At 36.0% G+C, this 11,628-nt stretch overlaps 1 protein-coding gene across 1 annotated transcript; it reads left to right on the top strand.

Moving 5' to 3' along the window:
* The first annotated feature begins 1,343 nt into the window (after positions 1 to 1,343).
* On the top strand, positions 1,344 to 11,613 carry LOC107948276 (protein EMSY-LIKE 1). The gene is made up of 10 exons (XM_016882770.2): positions 1,344 to 1,804; positions 2,408 to 2,610; positions 2,711 to 2,820; positions 2,911 to 3,031; positions 3,234 to 3,461; positions 3,824 to 3,892; positions 10,288 to 10,527; positions 10,631 to 10,699; positions 10,786 to 10,849; positions 11,332 to 11,613. The coding sequence occupies exons 1-10, from the start codon at positions 1,777 to 1,779 to the stop codon at positions 11,376 to 11,378; spliced, it is 1,179 nt and encodes a 392-aa protein (XP_016738259.1). The 5' UTR covers positions 1,344 to 1,776; the 3' UTR covers positions 11,379 to 11,613.
* The last annotated feature ends 15 nt before the right edge of the window (positions 11,614 to 11,628 follow it).

The raw sequence follows: 11,628 nt of genomic DNA, 5'->3' as shown, positions 1-11,628 counted from the left end.
GATTTGTGAAATAATTGAGTAAGTTTTTGAAAAGAACTGTGTATTTGTATATTAATAAAGGTATCCACTATGATGGTCTAATAATATTGGATATTGATATATTCGTATCTATGTATGACCTAAGAAATTGTCATTGTAGGTTTGTTTGTGTTATGAAATGGTTGAATTCGAGTTATATGGAATCTGTTATATTTGGGTGGTATAATGACTTCGTCTGAAATCATATGAAATCTTATTATTGATTATTTTGAGCATCTGGGTTTCTAGAGTAAAATTACATGAAAGTTGTCTGATTGATCTACGTATTATACTATTAGTATGGGTTTGGTGGTATTGAATAAGTGTATGATTTGATTAATAGTTTGATGGTACTTTGATCTACATAAGTATTCGCCAAAATTTGTATGTATTCGCCCATGATTTATGTTTTTTGAACAATTGCTTTGAGATAAGTGCAAGTATTAGGATGTGGTCTGTATGAAACATATTTTGAAGGTATGTTTTGCCTGGAAGTACATATGTAAACAAGAGAATTAAGAAATGTCTGAAAGAATCTTCAATTAGTTAGAAAAGAAAGAAGTGATATACTAAGAGTATGATAGTTAATGTGTATGTGTGTATCAAAACTGTAGTGGAGTTTGCCCAATATAAGGGGTTCAAAAGAAAGATTGGCACATATGTGTTCTTTAAAAAAATAAAGTATTCGCCAAGGTAATTTATAATAATGCTCACTAAGTTCTTTTGAACTTATAAGGTTGTTGTGTCTATAGTTAACAAACTTCTTTATTGTAATGATCTGTATCATGTCTGATGTAATAAGTCTTTTTAAGTACTCCCTCTGTTTTTAAATATTAATTTTTCAGTTAAAATGATAAAATTTAAAGAGATAGAAATTGTAATTTGTTATGTTAAATTGTTAAGTATTGTGTGTAGTAACACCCCAAAATCCAAATGCGGCAAATCAGGTCGAAGGCATTACAAAACTAGTCAAACACATTTAGGAAATTATAGTTCCTTGTAATTACTAGAACATAATGTAATTACCCTTTCATTTTATTTCATGATTTTCAAAACTAGAATAAACCACGTTCGATTTAACTAGTATCGATAGAGGTATCAGCCCGTGAATTGGAACTTACCATGCTAAAAGAACTAATTTAACTAATTTTTTTATCTTTTTCTATAATTTTTTAATAAAGGAATCCTCAGAAATTTTAAAGAAATGAAAAGATCAAGTATTAGAGCCCAAATAGATAGAAGAAAATAAAGAAAGGAAGGCAGCAAGCCCAAAAGGCCTAAAGCAATAATAGATATCCGGGAGACAATAGAGTGAAATTTATGTTTGATCAAAACAAAGATCTTTGGAGCAGAACAATACATGTCCGAACTGGACCGGAACTATCTCTAAACGAGAACACTTTAAAATAGGACAGCAAACCAAATCAATCTCTTCCAAAACAAATCCAAAGCGAAGCCGTAAGAAGTGAAGTTTTTCATTTCAAGTCCAAAAAGTCCCTCCCTTGCCCTCTCTTCCCCCATCCCTGCCTTCAATAAAATCTCTTTCGAAATAACCAACACGTACATACCTTTCAACTTTCTCTCTAAATCTCTGTACTTGGATTTGGATAGGATTTTTGCATCGTCGGCAGCTTCTTCCTTCAATTTCCTTCTCTCTTTCTCTCTCTCTGGGCAACTTCTCGTTAGGGTTTTTGTGGGTTGGTGTTTTCCTTCAACAAAGAGAACATCTTTTACTGCTTCGTCTTTTTATTTCTCGGTATGGACTATGAAGTTTGCGATAGTAGTGGTATGTTGCATTTATTAATGTCATAATTGTTGTATTAAACAATGTTGCTGTTTCTGGGTTCATTTTTCTTCTTCACCTCCTTTTTTTTTCCTTTCGATATTTGAAAATTGGATAATGGGTGCATTCATTTTCTTTTTGGGTGGGGGTAAGATTAGAAATGAGGGTTTAGGGTTTAATTAATTGGGGTCATTGACTTTTTGATAAATTTCACTGCGGAAAGGCTGTTGTTTGGCTTTTACTTTCTGGGTAACTTTTGGGTTTTATTTCCACATTTTTTATTTGAATTCTAAGTGGGATTCAAATATAGAGAACTTCAGTATATAATTTCTTTTTTCTGTTTGAGAAAAAAAAAGCAATTTTCTTCTCTCTCTCTCTTTCTCTCTCTTTCAATTCTTTGTCCATATTATGCTAGATTTTTTGTTACTAAACAAGAAGATTCATGATAAACCCATTTATTTCCATCTTTTTTTATGTATATTTGTTCGATTGCATTTCCTTATAACTGTTCTTTTGAGCCTTGCAAACAAGGGCATCAGAATACTATTAATTGCCCTGGGATGCCTCTATGCTGCTTGGTCATTCTTGTTTTTATAATGACAACAGGTACCGATGATGATTTGCCTCCTTCACAGCCAACTAGAGTTCCAATAAGGGGTAATATTGCTGGAAATGGAAGATCTATTGTAGGTTCTGCTTCATATTTTAGGATGCATTCTGACATGGAATCCCAAATACATCTACTTGAGCAAGAAGCTTACTGTGCTGTTCTGCGTGCTTTTAAAGCTCAATCCGATGCCATTACTTGGGTATGATGTATTACACTTGTTGGACTTGGTTTTAATTTGCTTTCCTGTTTATTTCATATTGATCGGGTTTCCATGCTTTGGCATATGCTGGCATATTCAGGAAAAGGAAGGCCTGATAACAGAACTTAGGAAAGAACTGAGGGTGTCAGATGATGAGCATAGAGAGCTTCTGACTAAGGTTAATGCTGATGATATTATCAGAAGGATAAGGTTCGGATGCTTCATGAATTACTCTGACTTCAGGGTCCAGTGATTGATTATTATTCTGTTTAATGGATTATAAATGGGCAATTGTATCAGGGACTGGAGACAAAGTGGTGGGAACCAGCCTGCGAGACTTGGTGCATCTCATAGCATCCACAGTGTTTTGCCTAGTCCAACTGTTTCAGCATCCCGCAAGAAACAGAAGACATCTCAATCGGTAAACTCCCTATCATTGCTGGTGGAATAACAAGTTTTAGAACATTATTAGTAGTTCTTTGTGTTAAGCTTTCTTCTTTGGATGCTAGCTAGTGAAGCTGCTTTAGGAGCTTGGACCAAATGCAAGGAGCAATGATAATGATTTCGTTATAGAAATGTGAATGTGTAAATTGACTTATATTACTTGAAAATTTCCCCTACAGGGTCAGTCATTGCCTGGCCTATCTTCGGCAAAGCCTATGCATTATCCTGCTGCAGTTTCTGCTGGAAATAGGCAATTCAATAACCGTGGCACTATCACTAGCCTTTCAGCGAATGAACGTGCTGAAGGAGCAACTTTTGATCCCTTAATTGGAAGGAAAGTGTGGACAAGATGGCCTGAAGACAACCATTTCTATGAGGCTGTAATCACTGATTACAATCGCTCTGAGGTATGTTCAAGGCATACAAAGGCATTTTCTGTCTCTCTCTTTGTGACTCATCATAAGCTGTTGGATTTAGTTGTTATAGAGAGGATTGACTGCATAGTATGCCTATTTTTACCCAATACTGCAAGTATTTTATTTATCTATGTTTTACTAATTTGTCTGCAATCTGTTAATATTTTGAGCTGGGGCGAAGTATCAATTTTCTAAAGGCCTCCAAAATTACAATCTGATTATTCAAAAGGATTATTCTTTATCCACTATGGTTTAATTATCTTCTAATGATTGTAAAATGACTTTCAGAATTACTTGTATTAATTCCATGTGATGCTAAGTCATCAACGGTATATTTTATTGTTGTTTTACAGGGTCGACATGCTTTGGTTTATGATATTAATACAGCAAATGAGACTTGGGAATGGGTTGATCTCAAAGAGGTAAGTAGATATGATTTTTTATTTTATTTTAAAGTTCGATGTGTTTTCTAGTCTTTACCTTGTGTAGCAGCAAAGTTTGTGTTGACAAATATGATTTTTATTTTTTATATTGATGTTTTGTATATAATGCTCTTGATTGTGTATAGTTTCAAGAGTTAAGTGGCACCAATTCCTTTACTAAATTTACACAAAAACCAAATGTTTTAACATTTAACAAAAATAAAATTAGGATACATATGCCAAATTTTAATACCTTTTAAGAGTCTACCTTCTTCTAATCAGATAACTTTCTCTTCCCTTTCAAAACACTTAAAAATTGTTATTTGCAACATTAGTGAAATTTGTTACATGCAAATAAAACCTGATTGTTGGTTTTTATGTGTTCACATATGTCTTACGGCATAAATTAGAATTTGGAAGTTAGCTAGGCCTTGTTTGAGCTGAAGTCAGTTGGTTTTGGGGAGGAAAGTTTAAAGCCTTATAAAGTCATACTTTCTCGATAACGAAAGGGTCTTTCTGAAAACTAGCAAATATCAATCAGATTGACACAGTAAAGTTGTTTTGATTATAAATATTTTTTAGTTGTTATTTTCAACTAGGTTACTATGGAATTTTAAAGCGTTGGTGTTTTAATATTTTGAGGGTAGGCATTATGTTGAACTAAACCAAATTGTCCTAGAATATTACTAAAAATAGGCCTATAGGCTGTAGGTATAATGTAATGAAGTACAGTTACTAACATTAGTAACCTTAATGAAGATAACATATATAGTTCAGATGCAACTAATGTCGCTTTTATTTGACTGCACTCTTTTGTTGCTCGGACTTTTCATATTTCTTGTAGTTTCTTTGTCCAACACTAGTCTCTACCACATGGATATGAGTATATGGCCCCCAAGGATCCTCCAAATACATAGAAAAACTTGAAAAAAATTCAACTATACCCATGTCTATATGTACCCATATCCGATACCACGCCGAGTAACATAGCTTTTCATTTCCAGCAGTTGTAATTAATATGAATCTTTTCTTCCATGACATGAGAGTTTTTGTGGGCAAGGGGTAGGATGATTGTTTTTACACGTGGCTACTATGCAATTAAGCACTATTAAACTGTTTTCAAGTTTATCTTCTAGGAAGTGATAGGAATCTGGTGTTATTTTTGTAGCCATTTTTTTATGCACTTGTTTAGTTATTTCGTTGTTGGTTATGCATGTCTTCCTAATTTGTTAAGAAGTGAGCTATTATAGATACCTGTGAACTATATGTTTCAATTTCTGTACTTGATGACATCAATGCTTGGTGCTCTATTATAGTGTTATATTCCTCATAACCTTCATTTCCGAGCTTCTCATATAAAGTTCTTTCATTATCTTAATTTGTAGGAATATTCTGTAAATATTTTAGGAATATTTTGTAGATATTTTTTTTTATTAAAATCCCTTATTTTAAGGGATCATATCTCCTATTTAGTATCTTTCCTAACTTAGAGTTTCCTAAAGTAGTGTCATAGGTTGTATATAAAAACTCTGATTTATGTTCTATTTAGTATAAAATACTCTGATTTCTACATGGTATCAGCTTAGGTTACGATTTCTTTTTCAACCTAGACCATGTCCGAAACTCCTTCTCCTACTTCGGAGATTACTTCAAATCCAGAAAATTTTTCTGGTTCCGATGCTCCATCAGATTCGTCTGGTCTGACTATCACCTGCCATCGATTGAATGGCAACAATTTTCTTGAATGGTCCCAATCAGTTAAGATTTTTCTCTTGGGCAGAGAAAGATTGGACTACGTTACTGGTGAAATCAAGAAGCCTGCTGTGACTGATGCTGGTTTTGCTAAGTGGATGCGTGACAATGGTCAGGTTATGACTTGGCTCCTTAATTCCATGACCCCGAGTATAAGCAAAAACTTTCTTCTTTACACCACAGCCGCTGAAATTTGGAGTGCAGTCCGCGAAACCTACTCTAGCACGGATAACATTGCTGAATTATATCATGTTGAAGATCAAGCAGCCACCCTTAAACAAGGAACCATGCCTGTTACTCTCTACTACAATACCCTTACTGCTCTTTGGCAACAATTAGATTTGTATGCACATTATGATTGGGTAGATCCAAGAGATGCTGCTCTTTATCAGCAAATTGTTACTCAACGAAGACTTTTTCAATTTCTCCAAGGCTTAAATAAGGACCTGGACGAGGTTCGCGGCAGGGTCCTGGTTATTTCTCCTCTTCCCTCCCTTCGAGAGGCTTTCTCTATGGTCAAGAAGGAAGAAAGCCGAAGGTGTGTGATGCTGTCTGATGAACCATATTCCACTTCTGAAAGATCTGCCTTACTGACCCATCAATCATCTCCCTCTTCCAAACGGGGGAGACCTTGGTGTGATCATTGCAAAAAGCCCGGCCACTCTAAGGAGAAGTGTTGGAAGCTTCATGGTAAGCCTCAGGACTGGAAGTCCAAGCACTCTCGAGATAATAAATCAAGCCTTGTCGTTGCCACCTCTGTCACTAGTTTCACTAAAGAACAGATTGCTGAACTTCAAAAACTATTTGGAAAGTTTCAAGGGTCTTGTGAAGGTAATCTGGTCATAAAAGATCCAGAAGGTAACCTTTCTTCTATTGCATTTTTCTCCTCCCAGTTGACTCCTAATTGGATCCTCGATTCTGGTGCTACGGATCATGACTGGTAACAAGGCATTGTTTCACAATTTTTTCCATACCTTTGGTAACGCTGTCAAAACGGCTGGTGGTACCTTGTGCAAAATAGAGGGACATGGCACTGTTATTCTCAATGAACAGATTGCACTTAAAAATGTTCTCTTTGTACCAAATCTGGCGTGCAATCTCATCTCTGTTAGTAAATTGTCCACAGACTTGCACTGCTCTGTAATTTTTAATGATCGTGATTGTACTTTGCAAGCACTGAACTCGAAGAAGATGATTGGTAAGGCCAGCTTGCATAATGGTCTCTACATCCTCCCTACCTCTCCTAAAATTGAGATCTCCAAGTCATTTACCGCTTTAGGAAAAGTTGATACTGTTATGTTATGGCACTTTCGTTTAGGCCATCCTAGTTTCCAATACCTTGCAAAATTGTTTCTTGCTCTATTCATTAATAAAAGGCCTAATTCTTTTTCTTGCAAAGTTTGCTCTCTTGCCAAACATACTAAATCATCTTATTTTCCTTCTACATACAAGCCTTCTTACCCTTTTTCTTTGATCCATAGTGATATTTGGGGCCCTTCTCGGGTGAAGAATGCTGATAATTGTAAGTGGTTTATCACTTTTATTGATGATCACAGTAGGATAACTTGGACTTATTTGCTGAAAGATAAATCTGAAACTGCTAGTGTTTTTGTGCAATTTTATAACATGGTTCTCACTCAATTTGGGTCTAAAATCCAGCTCTTTAAATCTGATAATGGCAGTGAATTTTTTGCTAGGTCTTTAGGTGATTTTTTTTAAGGAAAAGGGCATAGTTCAGATTAGTTCTTGTGTTGGAACCCCACAGCAAAACGGCGTTGCCGAAAGGAAAAATAGGCACCTTCTTGAAGTTACTCGTTCTCTTCTATTTACCACTAATGTTCCTAAATATTTGTGGGGGGAAGCCTTATTAACTGCCACATTTAATCAACCGGATGCCTAGTAAGGTTTTAAAATTTCAAACGCCTCAATCTATATTTTTGCAGCACTTTCCTCATTTTAAGCCTATCTCCTCCATTCTGCCATTTAAAATTTTTGGCTGCACTGTTTTTATCCAAAATATTGCTCCTAATAAGTCCAAGTTAGATCCTAAGTCTTTAAAATGTGTATTGGTTGGGTATTCTTCACTTAAGAAGGGTTATAAATGCTATCATCCTCCTTCTAAACGATTTTTCACCACTATGGATATAACATTTTATGAGCAAGATTCCTATTTCACTCAGGCTGAAATTCAGGGGGAAACATGGAGTGATTTTCAGCCACAACAGGTATCTCCTTCTAATCTTCATTCTCAACCTTCAGAATTGCCATCTTGTTCGCCATTACCTGCAGATCTGTCACCTGTGAATGCTCCCATTGATTCTCCGGTAGTACCTACGACTAATTCACCTACACCCACTTTAAACACTCTTCCTGAAAATACACCTACTCCAATTGACAGTCTTCAAAAAACACCATCACCCAAACAGCTTCGTGTCTACACAAGAAAAAGAAGACATATCCCTGAGACTGTTTTGCAATCTGATTCTTGCCGAGAATTGGATTTGGGTCCAGCTGCCGAAATGGAAGAAGAAATCAGTAAGTCCACTACTCTAGATGACTTTCCTATTGCTATTAGAAAAGGGGTTAGACAGTGCACCAAGCATCCTATTGAAAAATTTACTGGTTATAATTCATTGATGTCGTCTTTTCAAGCATTTACAGCAACTTTGGATAAAGAACAGGTTCCCACAAGCATAGCTGAAGCTCTAAAGGATCCAAAATGGAGAAGGGCTGTTGAAGAGGAAATTTGTGCACTAGAGAAAAATGCTACTTGGACCATTACAGACCTTCCTCAAGGAAAAAAGGCTGTCGGCTGTAAATGGATCTTTGCTGTAAAGTATAACTCCAATGGCAGTATCCAACGATACAAAGCTAGACTAGTGGCCAGAGGTTTCACGCAAACATATGGGATAGACTTCACAGAAACTTTTGCACCTGTGGCAAAGCTTAACACTATTCGAGTACTCCTAAGTTTGGCTGTAAATTGCGATTGGAAATTACACCAACTTGATGTAAAAAATGCATTTCTTAATGGCAAGCTTGAGGAAGAAGTCTATATGCAATTGCCACCTGGCTCAAAGTCTATTGAAGGTAGCAACAAGGTTTGCAAGCTCAACAAGTCTCTATACGGGTTAAAACAATCACCCAGAGCTTGGTTCGAGAGGTTCACTAAAGTCATTCTTCAAAATGGCTACAAGCAGTCCCTTGCCGATCATACGCTTTTCATCAAGGTAACTTCTACAAATAAGAAAGCTATCCTAATTGTGTATGTGGATGACATCATTCTTACTGGAGATGATGAGGAAGAGATTAGCAATTTGAAAAAGTTGTTAAACAGGGAATTCGAAACCAAGGACTTGGGAAAGCTAAGGTATTTCCTAGGAATGGAGGTGGCAAGATCAAAAGGACTTGTGATCAACCAGAGAAAGTATGTACTTGATTTACTCAAAGAAACTGGTTTTCTTGGCTGTAAGCCGGCTGATACACCAATGGAGGCAAACTTGAGATTCAATAAAGAAGATGAGTCCTTAGTAGACAGAGAGAAATTTCAAAGGTTAGTTGGGAAACTAATCTACTTATCCTTGACAAGGCCAGATATAGCTTTTCCCGTAAATGTGATAAGTCAACACATGACTAATCCTACTGAAGAGCATATGGCAGCAGCAAATAGAATTCTCAAGTACTTGAAGAAAACTCCAGGACACGGCTTAATGTTTAAGAAGACACAAGACAGAACTGTTAAGATTTTTACAGACTCTAGTTGGGCTGGAGATCTCACTGAAAGAAGATCCACTAGTGGGTACTGCACTTTTGTTTGGGGTAACCTTACAACTTGGAGAAGTAAGAAACAATCTGTTGTTTCAAGAAGTAGTGCTGAAGCTGAATTTAGAGCACTAGCTTTGGGGATATGCGAAGGAATTTGGCTACTTAAATTACTAAAAGAACTTGGCACAAATCAGGAGGATCACTTTGAAGTTTTGTGTGATAATCAATCTGCCATTCAGATTGCCAAGAACCCAGTTCAACATGACCGAACAAAGCATGTTGAAATTGATAGGCATTTTATTGCTGATCAAGTCAACAAAAAGACAGCCACTCTTTCTTACATTCCTTCAGAAGGACAGATTGCAGACATTCTTACCAAGGCTTTGCCAAAACCTGTGTTCAATAAATTCCTATTCAAGCTGGGATTATACAATGTATATTCTCCAGCTTGAGGGGGAGTGTAGGAATATTCTGTAAATATTTTAGGAATATTTTGTAGATATTTTTTTTTATTAAAATCCCTTATTTTAAGGGATCATATCTCCTATTTAGTATCTTTCCTAACTTAGAGTTTCCTAAAGTAGTGTCATAGGTTGTATATAAAAACTCTGATTTATGTTCTATTTAGTATAAAATACTCTGATTTCTACATAATTTACCATATTTTCTAATCTAAGCTAATTCCAGAAAAACCATACCAATCTCTTGTTGTTTATTGGAGGATCTAGTGAGTAGGTGTTTATATTTATTTGGTATCTTATGATTATTTAAGACTGACAATGGTTTTACTGCTTCATTGAAGTGGAATGCTTCGTAGCGCAAATAATTTTTCCATATGCATTTTATTGAGACCAATATTGATTTCCTGATTGTTACAGATTTCTCCAGACGACATAAGGTGGGATGGTGAGGACCCAGGCATATCTTATCGAGGAGGTCATGGTTTCCATGGAGCTAAGAAATCCTTCAGTCATGGTGCTCCTGCTCCTGGTACGGGAAGAGGCAGAGGTTCAGTGAAGGGCCTATATAGAAAAGAATCTTTGCCGCGACAGAATGGTATTGTGAAGAAACTTTCTGATGATATCGAGTTATTAAACACAGAGGCTCTAGTAAAGGAGGTATTTATGGAGAACCAGCTCAACTAATACCATTACTTATCAACTTTAGATTATTAACATCATATGTTATTTTTTTTCTAATTTGATTTGATTCTTTCAAAAGGTGGAGAAGGTTTTCGATGCAAGTCATCCTGATCCTCACGAGCTTGAGAAGGCAAAGAAGACGCTGAAAGTATGTTTGTTATTGATTCAAACAACTTGCAATATCTTTACGTCCATTGCTTAGAACTGCAAGCTTAACCATTATGTGTAATGCAGGAACATGAACAAGCGCTCATCGATGCTATCGCGAGGCTTGCCGATGCATCTGATGGTGAAAGTGGTAACCAATATATGCCTACATAGTGATATTTTGCATTTCTGTATGCTGTAGATAGCCAGTGCCGACACTTTTCTTATTTCAGATAAATTTTGTTTTAATTCCATTTGATTGTTCTTATTAATCATCCGGAGCATTGTTGTCTACTGATCGAGATTGAAATAAATCCATTTATTCCAAGCCTACCTTTTTTTGTTCTCTTTTTCTTTTTCTTTTTCGGGCAATATGTAACACGGGGTTATCATAGAGATGAATTATTACCGTAAGAGTTTGCATGGAAAATGTAATAGAATGAAGAATACAACACTGGACACGTACAACTTGGTTTTGATCCAGTATTCAGAGACTGTATGATGAGATCTAAATGCACCTAAATTTTCCTTTCTAATTATACATTTTCAACTCTGGTGCATACAAGGTAAAACCTTTTCTGGATTCTGTACACCTGGAAGACTAATTGTTTTGCTTCTCTCTTTGATTTTTAGATGGAGAACAACCATACTCTCATGGGCAACCGATGGAGCAGCTGTGAGTACGTAGACAGTTGGCATGGATTGTATGAAAGTCCAAAAGAATTAGAAGGTTGCATCAAAAGGTAGTAGGACCCAAATTGCAATAGATAACTAGTTGATCTTTTCTTTCATTTTTTTTTCGAATTTAGCTTACTCCATGATCATCTGGAAGAAAGGGTGTGGTTGTTGGGAACTTGAACTGGAATGTAAAACTATTCATGGCATTCTTCAATGTAAAAGTTTTGATTTCATGTATTTGTTGAAACCAAG

Source organism: Gossypium hirsutum, chromosome A04 (assembly GCF_007990345.1).
Source record: "Gossypium hirsutum isolate 1008001.06 chromosome A04, Gossypium_hirsutum_v2.1, whole genome shotgun sequence".
In the NCBI taxonomy this organism is placed as follows: Eukaryota; Viridiplantae; Streptophyta; class Magnoliopsida; order Malvales; family Malvaceae; genus Gossypium; species Gossypium hirsutum.
The sequence above is the reverse complement of the archived record's forward strand: the minus strand, read 5'-3'. Positions and strand labels throughout refer to the sequence as shown.

Bases quoted from the DNA above. Each gene is read 5' to 3' on its own strand.
- LOC107948276 (XM_016882770.2), top strand. From the start codon at position 1,777: ATGGACTATGAAGTTTGCGATAGTAGTG. The intron at 1,805-2,407 runs GTATGTTGCATT...TAATGACAACAG, and splicing joins TGAAGTTTGCGATAGTAGTG to GTACCGATGATGATTTGCCT. The intron at 3,032-3,233 runs GTAAACTCCCTA...TTTCCCCTACAG, and splicing joins AACAGAAGACATCTCAATCG to GGTCAGTCATTGCCTGGCCT.